Source organism: Dysidea avara, chromosome 6, assembly GCF_963678975.1.
Source record: "Dysidea avara chromosome 6, odDysAvar1.4, whole genome shotgun sequence".
In the NCBI taxonomy this organism is placed as follows: Eukaryota; Metazoa; Porifera; class Demospongiae; order Dictyoceratida; family Dysideidae; genus Dysidea; species Dysidea avara.
Window position 1 is genome coordinate 9,176,658 of NC_089277.1, and position 17,454 is coordinate 9,194,111.

A 17,454-nucleotide genomic window follows, 5' to 3' on the forward strand; every position below is an offset into this window, starting at 1 on the left:
TGTCATGAAATCCTGAAGTACTGGTTATAATTTAACTTTGTTGAATTGCATGCTTGGACTACATCTCCACTGTTCACCTTTATGAAAAATCTCACTCCCAAGAAAGATCCAAGGTTGGAGCCTCTGCTCTCACTCAGCTATCATGTTATTCTGCTGCACGATACTGCAAAAGATGTAGACTCTACATTTATGGGGCATATTGATACTGTGTGTTAAATTTTATTTGGGCCTGTGGAAGCATTTTTGGCATGTTTTTCCCAGTAATGAAGATACAAGCCTTCATATGGCTTGTTCACTCAAAGAAAGTAATAATGGTCCAATAAAACATCTTCACAAACATGAACTTTAAAAATAAGACCTATTTTCATTCTGTAGTTACTTGTGTTGAAATTATAAGAATTCAGCTTCAGTAATTTGTGAGTCTGGCTGAGGAGTATTTTGGGAAATCATCACTATTGTGGACCACAGTACCACACTCCCAAGAACAGATGTTGTTTTGCAGTGTTGTATTACTACCACAACATAGTTGTTGAAACTCTACAACACATTTTGTAATTTGTGGAGGTTTTTACTCCCATACATTAAAAATATACACCTTAACCTTAACTGGTATACGGAAAATGGCTGTGTGTGGTTACTAAGCACAGCTATGTATAATTTCAGTCTTGGAATATGGTGGTGGACCTGGACCATGTTGTCCAAGTGGACCAACTAGCTATGCAAATACAAATTGCTTAGCTTTTACAACAAAAATTAATGTGACCTTAGTCATCTATCATTTGCACATTTACAAGGTTTTATATAGGGGGGTAGTGCATCATAACCTGAGATTATGTCTAATCATTTTTGGGTACCTGAGAAAGCACCAGAAGCAGTTTGTCAAACATTTCCTGGAGAAGAATACCCACACAGATCTGCAGAGGAGGTATGACACTCTTTAAGTGTCTTCAATAAGAATTTGTGTTAATTGTATAATTATTTTTGACTTTTAAACTACTGCTGCTTAGCCTAGGTTTACTGGATTGTGGAGACCTTGAATACAATCGCTTTCTTTACCTTTTCAAACATACTTTCTTTAAACAGGTTGGTAGGATCAGGAATCCTATAGACCTTCAGCACTTGTATTGTAAAGCTTTAATAAATAAAATTGACAGTGCTGATCTCTTCCATTGTTGCCATTTCATGCAGTAAGCTCTTTATCACTTGATGACGTCTCCAATTTCCTAGGGTTCAGCGAGGTCAACCAGTTTTTATTGAAACCCTTCTAAAGTAGCTTTATTACTCTGTACAAATCCTATGAGCTCACATGAGTGTGTTGTACATCTTCTGGTTCACTTATATGTCAATGAAAGTATGAAATTTTTATAAACAGTTCATATTTAATTAATACTTGGAAAGTACTGCTTCTACCTTTTGCTACCCTGTCAGTACTCAGCAGCAGGCTGCTACAATTTTCAAAGTCAATGGCAATAAATCATCACAGTTTTTTCCAGTTTTAAGAGTCAACAATTTGTAAACACCTCAGAACATGAGACATATTGCGTGTAAATCAACAGCTGTAATTTCAAACAGCTATAGTGTATTTTTTTACATCTGTACAGCAAACTGAAAAACACACATGTGCATTGTGTGATGTCACTAAAGTCTAGCCTCACTATATTATGTTTTTTTTTGTTTTCTTTCCTTTTTAGTTGTCTCCTGGTATACACTCACAAACTTGATGTGGACATTCTGACAAATCACAAAAGAAACCCAAAACAGTATGTTTCTGAGCTCTGACTGTGATAGCGAGTTGATGAGCAACTGCATACTAGGTAGACCTACATATGAAGCAAATACAGTGGAGTAGAATCCTATACTGACACTGCACCATTTAGTAATATGCTTAATTCTTTGTTCCACTACTTGAGAAACTTTGGAAGTGGTGAAATTGATTGTCACCAAAGATCTGCTGTAGTGATTTCAATGGTTGCATAGTTCATACTATTTAATTAATAAAAGGTTAAACATGTTAATGTTTAATATCAGTACAAAATACATAAGTACTGTACACATGTGTAACTCAGTAGCTGCCAAGCACAGATAAAATGTGCTTTATTACAAAAGGCCATCTAAGAATAGATGTAGGGGTGCTCGAACACTTTCTTTTTACTGTGTAGTAACTACAATAGGAAGGTACTGCTATAGAAGCTACAGGTGCACTTGTATTTTATAAACACTAATATCTTTTAAAAATTAATGTGCTTGTGCCAATTATGTGGGCATGATTGTATATTAACAGGCTAGCAAAAGCATCAAGTATTATGCCAGCAAATAATACAAGATTTTAAAGCAATGTGAATGTAAGAAATACGTGCAGCAAAACATGAACACACTATGCATAATGCTGCATTTGATATCAAATGCACAGTACTCTTATTTTTACAGTTTTTGGCTGATTTGATATACTCTAATAGAGCAGTCGCTTACTCTAATACAACAGTCACAATTCTAATAAAACAGTCAGCTCTCAAGCACATTATTTAATTGCATGTGATAAGGCATTTAGAATGTAACAATATCCTCTCAACCAATCAGTTTGGTTTCCACCAAAAACATTCTGCTGATCTTCAACTACTATTAACTGTCCATGACTTAGCATCCAGTTTAAATGACAAAGCACAAACTGATTGTATACTGTTGGATTTCAGCAAGGCATTCGACAAGGTTTCCCACAAACTCTTACTGTTAAAGTTAAGGTACTATGGAATTACCAGAGAGACAATTAACTGTATTTGGTCTTTTTTAGCCAACCGTAAATAGTAAGTTTTTTGTGATGGTTCTATTTTAGAAGCTGTCAACGTTACCAGTGGAGTACCTCAGTGCTCTGTATTGGGCCCCTTACTGTTCTTGTTTTTATAAATGACTTTCCCAGCTGTATTAAATCTACTTGTCACCTAATTTGCAGATGACTGTCTGTTGTAACGTATTAAGACATGTACAGATAGGTATCTTTGGAATAAGAAGGCCAATAGCTAGCTAGCATTCACAGTACATTAGTCATCTTGCATACGATACGCAAGGAAATTTTGACATAGAAAAATTTAACAAAATTGACGAATCAATTAAATTCATCAAACTTAAGTTCGTCAAATGTCTTTAAAAATACAGGTTTTGTCTATAATTTTTTGATTTCGACAACATTTTATTCATCAAATCTGCTGAAATGTGAATTCGTCAAATTTTTCTTGCATCAAAATTTCCTTGCGTATGGTACAGCAGTGTAGGTAAAGTACACGAAGTGATGCATACACATTTTTAAGTTGGCATATAAAAGTGTAAAAACAAAATACAAGAATGGGGTATGGTATCAATGAGACAGCAACTCATTTACAGCCATATACATATAGTGCATTTTTGAGCTAGGTTTTGAATATATGTTAGGTGGTTATTCACTTGGGTCAGTCAAGCCCATGAAACAACTAATTTAATTGCCATGTAATAACACTACATGTAAATGGGTAGTGTCATGACCAGTATAAACCAAGATTTGAACTGTACTAGATCCCTTCTTCTCCCTACCGAATTGGTCTGGCCACACAAGGCAACCCAACATACACCACGCATGCACAAATTAAAGTATGTAGCTGTCATTGTGCACAAATCCTGTATGCTATAGAGTCTCTAGACCCTCGTTCACGTGAGAGTCTGTCTCTGCCAGACTGAGTTCTGTCACTGGAACATTGAAAAGCGAAAAACGTGCAGTGTACATGCTGTCACATTTACAGCTTTAGAGGCTAACCCCATACCTCTTATCCTCACAGATGAGTTCCTTCCTCTCAATCCAACTCGTCGCCAACACAGCAACATTAACCTTAACAGATGCGCAGCATTAAAGGAGGTCCGAATGCCTAATGAGTCATGTAGTACCACAGATGATTCATCTACAGTCGCAAGCAGCTAATCAGCAATTATTAGTATTGTACGCGCCTATAATGAAAGGATCCGCAGAAAATTAAAACGCGAAAGCAGCTGAGTTGCTGAATATCGTCGATGTTTAGCAAATGTCATCAATGTTTAGCAAATGTCGTCGATGTTTAGTAAATGTCGTCGATGTTTAGTAAATGTCATCGATGTTTAGCAAATGTCGTCGATGTTTAGCAAATGTCGTCGATATTTAGCTAAATGTCGTCGATGTTTAGTAAATATCGACGATATTTGGTTTAGATCTCAATTTTTGGGTTTTTGAGACAAATGGCACCCCATATGTAAGTGTATTAAACCTGATTGTGTTTTTATTCATTTTCTTTTCAATAGGTTAGGAATTACAGATTTGGTCTCAGTTCTAGGAGATTCTTCTTATTGCTAACATCTGTAAGTAAGTACACTGAGAGTGTCCAGTATACAATTTATATTTACCTTCGTTTAGGTTTGTGGAAACTGGTCTCATTTCTTCTGGGAACTGGTCCAGTCATTTCTTCTGGGAACTGGTCTCATTTCTTCTGGGAACTGGTCTCATTTCTTCTGGGAACTGGTCTCATTTCTTCTGGGAACTGGTCTCATTTCTTCTGGGAACTAGTCTCATTTCTTCTGGGAACTGGTCTCATTTCTTCTGGGAACTGGTCTCATTTCTTCTGGGAACTGGTCTCATTTCTTCTGGGAACTGGTCTCGTTTCTTCATCTTTTCCACTACTTTTTATCAACAGCTGACGGCTGCTACCTCATCTGGCACTGTAAATGAGTTGAGTGCTTTCAAGAACCTATTCCATCTTGTTTGTCCTTATTTCACTGACCATGCTCGCATTGCTAACAAAAGTAAGTTCACTGAGAGTATGCAAATTATATTATATCAGTTTAGTCTCATTTCAGTTGTACTTAGTGATTACAAGATTCTTGGACTTAGTTATCAGTGTATCAGATGCTTCTTGTGAGCTTATGTAACACGTTAGCCCAACAAAGTCACATACTAAGTGGCCGTTTTATGTCTGGTTACTGATAACACCTGTAAGTACACCAAATAATCCAGAATATGAATTATGTTTGCCTCCATTTAGGGTTGTGAGGCCTGGTCTTATCAGACTTGTCTCAGTTCTACATGGATTGTCGGTCTCAGACTCGGTCTTAGTTTTAAAAGATTGTTACAAACTGTAAGTACAACGATTGTTCAGTATACGCATTATATTTACCATCTTTAATAGAGTTGTGGGACCTAGCCGCCGTTCTACATGGTAATACTAGGTTCCAGACAAGGTCTCGGTTTTATGAGATTCTTATTGTTACAAACTGTAAGTCCAACGATATTCCAGAATACACATTATATTTACCATCTTTGTATTAGAGCTATGGGACAGTTCTACCAGACGACTAACAGATTGTCACAGAGTTCTACATATTGATGATAATACAGGTAATTTGTAATGGAACTTGTGAATTGTATTTACTGTCTTACCTGCTGCATTTGGATAAAGACTGATAAATGATGAAATTGATTTGATACTGTCGTGGCCAAGGAGACATTGATTTACTAGCTGCACCTATTGTGGTTTTAACATATTTACAGAATTAAATTCATTACAAATATAATTATTTAATTAAGGTAGCCACAGATTGTAGGAAAGTAAAAAAGTACAGTAGTATAGTAGCCAATATATGGTTGAAATAGGCTTAGTATGGTCTGATAATACACTGCACTATACTAGTGATTTAATCTCTAATATATGACTGTCTTAAATGTATTCAATAAGCTTGTTATAGTAAAGTCCTAATCTAATAATATATGCTGTACTATTTCATTCCAATACTAACATAATAAGACTGTTATAGACCTTATTATTCTGAACTTTTTTCACAGTGACTGTCAAATGCTTTTATATAGCCCATATAGAGACAATTTCAGCTTTGGTATGGATGGATTTAGCTATGAGGAGAGTAGTGGTAAGTGTGGTAAAGCAGATGTTCCAGGGAGGATAAATTGTGAAAGACTCTTTTAGGTATACTATAGGAAATTATTATTATAAACAATTATTTCGAATGTATAGTATATAAAGTAATGAATTTGGCCGGTAGTTACTTACAAGGGACTTGTCTCCAGATTTATAGATGGTACAGTGTGTGTGCCATTCAGCTGGTATGTCACTAGTATGTAAACTTACAGAGAATAAATGACATACGTATATAGGTTTCATTAGAGGTAGAGCGCAGTATCTGAAATTTCCCACTTGCTTTATTGACAGTTTCTATTTCAGTTTTCACTGACTGCTATTAGAGACTACCTTCATGGAATTAAGCTGAGATATCCACCTAATATGCTAGCTTTTTATTATGCTGGCATATTTGACACAGGCCTTTCTATTGTATACAATTGCACTGAGCTGATATTAGAACATTTAACAAAAGGGCGCAGCCCTCCAAAAAAGGCCAGAGTGAAGAAGTTGGGAAATCGAAGGTATATATAGTAGTCAACTGCAATCTGATCATTAAAATTAGCAGTATTAGCATCATTGTAGCCATTTCTTGACTGCAGACTGCAACCTTTGAAATCCTAACCCTGGTCTTTTTTGGAGGGTCGCACCCTACAGCTTGGCTGTTTTGGTATAGATATGTGCAATGTAACGTACAGAAGAAATTACCGTGTACATAACGTTTGTGGGGAGAAACTTTTGTTGAATTTGGTGAACTAACTTCAATTCGCTAAAAATACTTGTCCAATTTTTAGCAAACTAAATAGAGAGAATGCAGTATGACAAGAGCATCCACCAAAATTATGTTTTGGGTTAAATCTCCAAAATTTTCTCCCACCAAAATTTTGTATTGTACAGTAACAGCAAGCAACTTGATTCAGTTCACCTATCATGTTGGAATATAAGTAGGTGGAAAGCAATATGTTTTTCACTTTGAAGATGTGTTGTGAATGCTTGCAAAGTTGTCCACTCCTACCAACATGCAGTATAGTGTATGTGCTTCAAATAATTTTGTGGTGTCTGTACTTGGCCACAAAGTGTTGATACAGACAATTAGGTCCTCAGTATAGTGTCCTTGCATGCATGAAACAAGTGAAACTATAAGGTGCACAGGGTAGAGGAATCTTAAAAGGCACATGCATGCCATATATAATGTGAGTTTGTTATTTTTGGCATTAAATGATGGCCAGTATTGCATACACCTTGCAACTGTGGTCAGGCTGGCAAGCAGGCTGACCAATATTTGGGTTTGGCGTGTTGCTCTAAAAATTGCTATTTATAGGTTTTCTTATTTTAATGCTAGTTTTGTTGCTAAGGCTCTTCAATAAAGGTATTTCATATTTAGAATTTTATCATGATTTTTGATGGCAGTATTTTGGGGGATGCAATCAAGTTTGTTTAGCTGGGATCTCTGCTATACAGTACTATTGTACTGTATGATACATTGTCAAATAGAATTCACATCCATACTGACCTGGCTGCTAAAAAAGTAAAGGAGGCAACCTGAGCTGTCCAGTTTGTTACCAAGTATTCAAGAATCTCAAGTATCTGTCTTGTTACAATCTGTCCTGAGTGTAGTAAACAAGCCATTGTTCCTGAAGGAGGAGTGAAGGAGTTGGCTAACAATTTCTTATGGTAGATGCATGAGTTTATAATAAAACATAAAGTCGATAGTGAAGATGATGTGAGGTGCAAAAACTCTGATGAAGATGATCCTGTGGTGGCTTGTTGTCCAGACCGTAGTTTGTTTTTATTTCATCTTTGTAGCGAAGTTCACAAACATGTGAAGACTTCTCGTGGCCATGGCAAAATATAAAAGCCTATGACAGCCATGCAAAACACAGCTATTGCCTCCCAGTGAGCCTTGTGCAGGCAATCCTCCTGTGGCAGTGCTATAGTAACCCGCAGGAGGACTGTCTATAGGTTTCATGGAGAGGTCGCAGAACCTGAAGTTCCACAACGACCTCAACACTGCTAAATGAAACAAGGGAAGTTGGGCATTTGCTTCCCCAGTTTACCTTAGGTACCCATTGATGTTAAAGCTAGGTTGGCTGCTTCCCTAGTTGACACCAGGCCACTAGGTCTCCAATATACAGCTGGGTAGATTGGAGTGATGTGAGTAAAGTTTCTTGCTCATGATCTAGGAGCAACAACACTATATTGGCATAACTGGGCATCAAACCTGGAACCAAGCCATTGCTCTAGCCACTTAGCTATGCTGCCCCACACTAACTGATCGATGGGACTAATCCACTACAAGTTCAACTAAAGATTTCATTTGTTAAGGACATGACGAACAGCTCTAGTATTACTGTGAGACATGTGAGTAGTTGGTATGTATGTATTATATTGTACAGTGAAGGACCACAATGCATGGACATCTTGACTGCAACATTGTTTCACAAGCAAAAATGATGCGGCTAACCATACATAGTGTAATATTTGCAGTGATGCAAAGTAAAGTTTTATTCTACATTGAGTACAGGCATATAATAATTTATTTTGGAATTGAGCAACAGTTGACAATTCCCAACATCAACATAGTATCCCAAACCATTGCAATTTAGCTGCTGAAAAATATTAGGTGAAAAGGTCAATGATTAGTAAGACCTTCAGTTGTATGTGTGCCTATAAATATAGCAACTGGTATATAATATGAAATGTTATGTTCCAACACACATGTATACTACATATAAATCTACGCTACAAAAATTAGCAATCAATAAAACAATTCTACAGCATGTTAAGAACACAAAAACACATGTTCATGTCTCTGAAAACACTATACTTATTAATTTGTAATGTGTATGGATGCAAACGCATGAACATGTATTAGCTGATGACACTATGGTAGTTGCGGTATGCAGAAAATATCTGGATCCTGCTGTTGCCATAATCACTGACATAAACACTACCATTAGGACTCAGGGCTATGGCTGTGGGGGACTGTAATTGACCCCTACAATTTCCACGGGAACCAAAACGATGCACAAAATTGCCATCTTTGTCAAACACTGACACTTGATTATTACCATACTCAGCAATCAAGAAAGAACCATTTGGATCAGCAGTGATACCATAAGGAGAACTTATCTGAGTGTCACACATACTTGTAATGTAATCACCATCTAGTGTGAACACGTGTACACAGTCATGGTGAAAGTCAACAACAAGCAAGCAATCATCAGTACCAATGGCTACATCATATGGCCAGCCTGTCTCTCCATGTCCAATGTCACATACATGACTACCATCAGTAAGAAACACTGTGATACATTCACTTTCACGATTGGCCACATACACCATCCCTTGATGTGCTGTAATTCCACGTGGGCCACTAAGTTGGCTGGCAGAACCAAATTGGAGTACACAGTTGAAATCAGCATCAAATTTTTGTATACGATTGTTACTGAAATCAGAAATGTATAAAAAACCATCACTATCAAAAGTAGCCCCATAGGGATAATTAAACTGCCCTTTATCACTGCCTTTGGAGCCAAACTTCCTGATCAACTGATCTTGACCATCAAATACGTACACACAATGGTTAGTCGAGTCAGTTAAAACCCAGGAACCATTTTGTGCAAATGCAATACCACATGGTTTACCATCCGTTTGTATTATTTTGCTAGGCATATTAACTGCAGTGTACTGTGTTGCAGGTATGCAACTAGAAGTACATTCTTCAGTTCCCTCTTTCTCAATGCACACTGACAATTTCACATCTCCGATTTGCTGAGCCACAAATGAAGCAGTGTAGCTTCCATCACTGTTTTTCCTAACTTGTGCATCTCTCATTTCTCCTGTACTGGAGTGCACCTTTACAGATACTTGGCTATCTCTTGTGACACAACAGTCCCTGTTACTATTCTTAGCTATGATGGCAACGTCTACTCTAAGACAGTACAATGTATGATTATGTACCTCAGGAATGTGGCAGTTATTAGAAGTAAGTAGTTGACCAAACTGTGGAAAAGGATTCAATCTGGAAACAAATTCTATAGTGGCTGTTTGCACAGGATGACAGTTCAGCTTCTTGTAACTATTTGCTAATTTTTGTGTGTGATCAATTACTTGCCTCCTTATAGACAATGCTTCTTGATCAGAGCACTTCTCCAAAGCATCCTGCAGTTCTTTCATACTCAAAATTTCTGATTGCAAATACTTCACTTCTTCTAATTGTGTTGTTACTGTTCTCTGATTCTGTGACACTATATCACATACTTGTTGTTTTAATTGTTCTTTCTGTTCCATTAACTTTCGAACAAGTTCATTGTAGTGCTGATCAATTTTCACATTCACTTCATCACCTTGCTGTTCAATCTGCACCCTCATCTTGTCAATGTTATCATGAGCTCTACTGAGACTTGTAATCATATCTTCTACTGGAGCAGTGATCTCCTTCAGTTCATGTCTGTGCTTGCTAGCCATCTTCTTAACAGTGTCATGACTGTGTCCATGGTGATCCTTCACTGTACAATACATACACACTAACTGCTCACATGTTTCACAGTAATACTTGAGCTGTTCATCATGTTCTTGACAAAGTGGAATCTTCACCTGAACGTGCAGTTGAATGTCTTTGTTAGCCCTTAACTCAGTTAGTGGAATAGTGCCATGGCTACGAGATGACTTCGCACGTTTATGGACTTCACTGCAAAGATGACACAAAAATTGACTACAGTCTGTACAGTAAGCTGCCACGGGATCATCTTCATCACAGTTTTCACATCTCACATTTTCTTCACCGTCCACCTTGCGTTTCAGTATACATTCATCAACCAGACGACTGACGAAGAAGTTGTTGGGAAACTCCTCTACTCTTCCTGCAGGCACTATCGAGTCCTGTTTACACTTGGGACACGTGACTTTGGATTCTGTTATCATGTTCTCTATACACTCTTCACAATAAAAATGACAACAAGGCAGATACTTAGGGTTCTTGAATAGCTGGTTACACACCAAACAACTTAGGTTGACTGTTGGCTTTGTAACTGTTTCAGCAGCCATAATAAAATTAGTAGCATCAATATACAAAATTCTGTTCAAGAAAAGCATTTGCTAGCTACATGCACATAATAACAAGAGTAAATAATGGAGACGCTTAATTATCATTATTTACTCTTGATTAAGGAATAGAAGGGATCATACGTAGGTTGAAATCATTGGATCAAAAACAACAACAACAAAAACCAATTTCATAATTGTGAATTAAGAGCATGAGTATTCAAACAATTGTAACTCATATACACAGCCATAAATGTGTTTTGACAAGATTTCAGATCATGTTAATTGCCATGATTACAACTCTATATCAACCAGTTAAAGCACAATGTTTGCTTGTGTACTATGGAAAGTATAGCACTCAGATGGCCGCATGGGTATTACAGCACTCTTGTCTCATAGTAACTAGTCTCTCACCACATCCTCATGCTACGTACATTATCAATATTTATCATACACTACAGCAATACTGTATAGTAAAACATTTACAGAAACCAGCTTCACAATATCTTCACAGGCTAGGTATATATAATGAAGCCCAAAAAGCCAGCAGCGCAACCCAAAACACTCTGCTTTAAGTAGTGTCTACCAACTGACAAAGTAACTGTCTAATTAGATTAATGCCTTTAATGGATAAGTCTACTCAGGGGCGGATCTAGGGGGTGGGCTTTGGAGGCTGAAGCCCCCCTTCACTTTTAGGCTTTACTTGATCAATATGCTAAGGATTATAATGAAATTTTGTCTTAGCATAATTATATGATCACTAATAATACAAATACTCTCATAAACCCACCTTATAAACATCTTTCCAAGGCATTATTAGTGGATTTATGCTAAAGGTTGTGCAACAAGGACCCGGATCTGCATTGGAGGTGTACAAGATCGAGATACTCTAATAGAACAGTCATCTAAATACTCTAATAGAACATTCAGTGTAAGCATAAAAATTGGTTCTGTTATGGAATTTTTCCAAATCTGCCTGTGCCTATACACACAATGAAGTACATTGGTCTGTTTAAAAGGCTTGTTCATCTACTTGTGTAGTTATTACCGGTACCGGTATACTTAATTCAGGTACACAATTTCCATTGAAAATGCTCTCAGATTCACTCTTGTACCATTCAAATTTCACAATTTTTCAGTTTTGACATTATTATTCTATCATGCATGCAATTGTGAGAGGATGCATCATGTACTTGGTTGTCTGAACCTACCCAAACCTTTCCATTAGCAAATGCTGCAGAGAGCCATATATCTAAAGGTAGTATATAAAATATCTACAGGCAGAAATATGTATTTTATGTGGAAATGTCTCCAAATTGCAGTATTTTAGCATCTATTTTTCAAAAATTTCCTGGAGGGGGGGCATGCCCCCAGACCCCCCTAGTTCCAGCATGAGGTGTGTTTTGCCACCTCCACCCAAGAGATTAGTAACGTGAGTTAGCCCCCCCCTTATAAATCCTAGATCTGCCCCCTGCTACTGGCTTGATTTTTGTTATTGTTCAACATTGTTTCAGCTCAACAAATGTCTTTTGGTATACCATAGTACATATGGTGCATGCACGCATCAAGGATTTAGTCTTGCCCTGCCATTTCTTTACATTGACAGTGCAAGTAACTCATTGCAAGTTTAAATTCATGTTGGACATATACAATGAGTAAAATGTGTAGGCTAAAAGGTTAAAATATACATTTTACTACTGCAATATAGTGAGACAGTAGGAACTACACAGCAAGCAGCATAAACCTCATAGGTCACTTGGGGCATGCCTTGTAGACACCACTAAACCATCAATGCATATAACTTGATTAAATGCCACAGTCTTCATCCTCTAAAGTACTATAATATGCAGTGCATTACTCAGGGATGGCTCCAGAGGAGTTTCTGAGGTTTCCGGAAACCAGTCACATTCAGATCGAGATACTCTAATAGAGCAGTCACACTCTAATAAAGTAGTCACAGTATTTAGAGCAGCAGCGTAGCAAGTTTTGTAGCTATAAATAAGGATTTTATATACCTTATCAGTGATATTAACACATAGTTGGTGGAGGGCAGTTTTCTCAGCAGGCAGTAACCTTTTTTTTTGGTCTTCACGAAAAGTGTAGCTATGCTCTTGATCAGAAACCAGTCACCAAAAATCCTGGAGCCGCCTATGTTACTAACTATGCAAAACCCACAGATACTGGTTTCCTTCAATTCTGAATATAGTTACCTATATTAGCTATACCACAGTATGTAGTACCGTCCAGCACTATCCCACAGTTTGTAAAAAGAAATGTTGGACAAGATCCATACAGCACATCTAGGCATAGTGAAAAGTAAGAAACATGTGAAAGGTGTTTTGTTCTGGGCAAAGACATTGAGAACTTGATTAGCAAATTGTGAGACTTGTTTACAGTACCAAGCTTCAAAGCACTAAAGAAACCCATGATGTCAGATGAGTCACCATGATGTCAGATGAGTCACCATGATGTCAGATGAGTCACCAAAACAACCACGGGAATCAGTATCCACAGACCTTTTTTCATTGCACGGTAAAGATTACTTGTTAATTGTGGATGGCTATTGAGACTGCAAGATTACACGTGCACAGCACCTCCAGTAAACTGGTAATTGAACACAACAAATCTGTGTTTGCCCGTTATGGCATACCAAGAATTATCTAGAGCGACAATGGGCCACATTGACGAGTACAACAAGTTCAGTGTTTTAAACATGTAATGACAAGTCCTTATCACTTACTGTAAGGCAAACGGGCTGGCTGAAAAATCAGTACATAGATAGTCAGGAGAATACTGAAAAGGCCAAGACAGACAAACAAGATCCTTACCTGAGCCAATTGAAGCAGTGCAATACTATGATAAATGACATAGGCTCACCTGCACAACCCTCCATGAGTCACAGACTAAGCTCAGTATTTGCCAACTTGCTCCTAAAGTGATCAACTCATGGAATCCATGAGGCAAGCACAAGAAAGAAACAACAGGTACCATGACAGAGCTTCAAAAGAACTGTGCAAATTGCAGGCCAATGACAGTCAGAATACAAGTAGAGGATCAGTGGATACTGAGAATAGTGGTCAAGTTGGCAAATGCACCAAGATTGTATATAGTGAGAGGTACTAGTGGTCAAGAGTATCGTCATAATCGCAAGCATTTGAAAAAGGTTGATAAAACTGTAGTGACATTAAAGTGGATCAACAGAACAAGCACAGGAGAATGTAAAACCAGCTGATTTATCTGCCAGCACAGATATAGAAGAGCCAACCAGAACCTCTTGTGGTAGGATTGTCAAGGAGCCGAGCAGGAATCAGGACTTTGTAAAACATTAATGCATACATGTACACCTGCACAACACACGCACACACACAGTGGTTGTATTACGCGCACGAGGTTTTCGTTTTGAAGAGCACCATAAGTAATCTAGTGTGATCCTATCGATTATTGTGCCATTTAACGAACTTGAGATATTATATCGTTGGCCGGTTTTCCTGTTCTACTCGTGTACCACGCTCGACCACGGAGGAAAAAAGTGGTCTGGTCTCCCGAAATTTCACATAGTGTATCGTACCTTCCTTCTCTGCTCCGACTCCGATCCCGGGGTCCGTAACTCTTTGGTCTGTTGTTTGAAATCCGGTACAGCCTCAATAGAGGATATGCGCTAACTTTATGACCGAAAACATTCTAATGAAAACGTGATGTTTTCTTACGTCACGACGGTGAACGAATGTATTGTAGGTATGCATAGAAAGTGCGAATCACCAAAACTAGACCAGTTACGCGAGTTTCTCCAGAGCGATGGATTCCTTTATGTGTATAACAGAGTAACTGGCAGGAGAAGCCTCATCCGTAGTTTATGTGGCAAGTTAGAGTCCGAGCCGCATTTGCTACCTGTACTTTTGTACTGAGGATTTTCTGTCCGTTCGAACATTGCGTACTGCGTACATCCCGGCCCGGAAAAACACTTAAACCCGCGTAATGTTGCAAGCACGTGATGGTAAATAAAAGCGGCAAAAATGGCGAGTTCAGAGAATTATTCTTATTGTGAGTTTTATTCAGGACCTTATCACTACTCGAACTGTGCTTTTAAGGATCCTGATTCTGGACCAGACAAGTTAGATGACGAACCCGCTGAGGGTGAACCAAAAGTACAAGATGAAGCGGAACAAGACGTCAGCATTAACTCGGTGACAGCTCCGGACACTGAGATAGTAGTAGTGGTGAATTCTTTGGAAGAGCAGGGATCGACTGACCAGGTTAATTAACCTGTCCTGTTTGTGGTGAGGCGTTTGAATGGTTTATTCTTTTTCCTAGCTTTACTCTATTAATTTAATCAACCCTCTGAGAAAGAGTGAAACCACAGTCAGGAAGCTACGTGGACTAAAACCTTTTACTAGTACTGAAGAACTTACTTCACAAGTTTGTGTGGCTCTGAAAGCCCCCACTAACAAAATCCAACTGGGCTTTTATGAGCCTGGTCATGGCACAAAAGGGAAGAAAGTTTTCATTAATGATGATGATGATATTAATGACATGAAAAAAATTTACGAGAAGAAAAAGGAGGTATTGTTGTGGTGTTACGACCCTTCCGTTGAGCAGCCAAACCACACCAAAAAGTGTTCACATGCTGGTGATAAAGACTCGGAACCTAAACCTAAGGGTAGGTCACGCTTTGAGAGTGCTCTGGAAAAGAAGATGAACAAAGTTGAAGAGGTTTGTGAAACTTTAAAGGAGAAACATGGAGATAGTTACAAGCCTGAGCAATTCCGTGCATGGGCTAATATGATACAAATGGGAAAACATACGTCGCTTGATGAACCACCTGGTGGTAGATTTTTTAAGTCTGTCACAAAAGTAAGCAGTGATGATGCATCTGCTAAGTCAGTGATGTCCCCAGCAAAGAGGGTGTCTTTGCGTACTCAATGTATTGAACAGTTAGAGAAATGGCATCGCCTAATGGAGAGCGGTGCCATTTCTAAGCAGCAATATGATGAGCTTCAAAGTAAATTTTTTGATGACATTAAAAAGTACTAATATTGTTAGTGTTATATGCAGTTGATTAACTGTAACCACAACTATGTATCCAGTTAGTACATTGGTTTATTGTTATGTTATCAAATGCTGATGTTATGACATCTGATATGTTGTTGGCTGCTTGAATGATCGCTTCGTGTTCTTGTAAATATTGTTTTACATAGCTGAATGTTAGTTCGATTGGATTCAAGTCTGGACTATATGGGGGTAAAAAGATAACAAATATTCCAGAGGTTCTTAGCAAGCTGAGAGTTTCCTCAATGTAGTGAATAGAACAATTGTCCAACACTAAAATTGAGTTTTCGTTTGTCCCATTATATGGGTTCATGTTCGGAATTAAAGAACCTCGAACAAAGTCATAGAATTCATCCCCACTTACATTTCCAGTGAATTTGTCATAGCATATCAACCCACTACAAGATATAGCAGCAATCGTAGATATTCTGGTTCCTCTGGTCAATGTAATGGTTGAGTGTGGTACTTCACCTCGAATAGCATATCCATATCTTCTAATGGAGTCTCGTGAATCCTTTCCAGTCTCATCAGCAAAGACTAACATGTTTGTATTGTACATAGAAATCTCTGCTAAATAATCTCCTCTGTGTATTGCACTCCTTTGTTCAGCAATGCGCTGCATTTTCTTTCTTGTTAGGCCATTCTTGTATATTGTGTTACATACAGCAGATGGAGAAACCTTTACACCAGTGCAGTCATGCACCTTGTCTGTAATTTCTGTCAAATAGAGATCTGGGCAATCAAACACCACTGCCAAAATGGCTTGTGTAACTCTTTCATCAATGGCGATTGCTGTGTATTCTCTCACCTTTGAATCCACATTACCCGTTTGCTCAAATGTAGTATATACTCTGTGTGCTGTTGAAACAGCAATGTTTAAGTTGGCAGCTATAGAACGGAAATCCTGCTCCATTCCTATCCGCTGCCACACGATTCGCCATCGTAAATCAGGAGAATAAGGTGAACGCCTGTTAGGCTCACAAGATGTCATGTATCTGCTACCACAGTGAACGATAGCCTAACTAGCTATTTATAGCTGTACTCACAAATTTGAATTTTGGCGCGCACGAAAACCGCGTAATTACGTGAACGTGTAGCTACGCAATCCCAATTAAGAAAACGATACGCAATACGCAATGTTCGAACGGACAGAAAATCCTCAGTATGGGATTCACGATAGTCGTTCACCGTCAAAATTCTTGGGCACGCCGCAAATCTTGTTATATTGATCATTTTTCGTTCAAATTATTAATAGCGCATATCCTCTATTGCAGTCTTGAAAATCTCTTGTAAAACTCCGGAATACTTCCGTATATTCAGCATCACTTGCAGCTCAGGAGCTCGATGTAGTATCCGTACATGTCCAGATACTATTTGCTGATCTGAATATGTGACCGAACTTGACAAAACCAGGCTTCCACTCACATCCAATTCTTTGACTTTAAGTGCTTGTAACTTTGCC

General features: G+C 38.1%; 3 protein-coding genes and 1 long non-coding RNA gene across 5 annotated transcripts; 2 read left to right on the plus strand and 2 right to left on the minus strand.

Annotated features, from left to right (window-relative positions):
• Positions 1-4,310: 4,310 nt before the first annotated feature.
• On the plus strand, positions 4,311-5,541 carry LOC136258729 (uncharacterized). Its single transcript, XR_010702947.1, has 5 exons — positions 4,311-4,794; positions 4,849-4,983; positions 5,034-5,126; positions 5,178-5,264; positions 5,318-5,541. It is a non-coding gene; the product is annotated as an uncharacterized lncRNA (long non-coding RNA).
• Positions 5,542-8,585: 3,044 nt separating this feature from the next.
• On the minus strand, positions 8,586-14,759 carry LOC136258557 (tripartite motif-containing protein 2-like). Of its 2 annotated transcripts, none has more exons than XM_066051876.1 (2): positions 14,515-14,759; positions 8,586-10,980 (listed from the first exon to the last, which is right to left on the minus strand). In XM_066051876.1, the coding sequence occupies exon 2, from the start codon at positions 10,947-10,949 to the stop codon at positions 8,772-8,774; it is 2,178 nt and encodes a 725-aa protein (XP_065907948.1). In that variant the 5' UTR covers positions 10,950-10,980; positions 14,515-14,759; the 3' UTR covers positions 8,586-8,771. The 2 variants fall into 2 exon arrangements, with proteins under 2 accessions (XP_065907948.1, XP_065907947.1); XM_066051875.1 differs by having other exon boundaries at positions 8,586-11,004.
• Positions 14,760-14,959: 200 nt separating this feature from the next.
• LOC136258503 (uncharacterized) lies at positions 14,960-16,103 on the plus strand. The gene is made up of 2 exons (XM_066051819.1): positions 14,960-15,199; positions 15,258-16,103. The coding sequence occupies exons 1-2, from the start codon at positions 14,960-14,962 to the stop codon at positions 15,975-15,977; spliced, it is 960 nt and encodes a 319-aa protein (XP_065907891.1). The 3' UTR covers positions 15,978-16,103.
• On the minus strand, positions 16,003-16,983 carry LOC136259214 (uncharacterized). The gene has a single exon (XM_066052697.1). The coding sequence runs from the start codon at positions 16,981-16,983 to the stop codon at positions 16,003-16,005; it is 981 nt and encodes a 326-aa protein (XP_065908769.1).
• Positions 16,984-17,454: the final 471 nt, after the last annotated feature.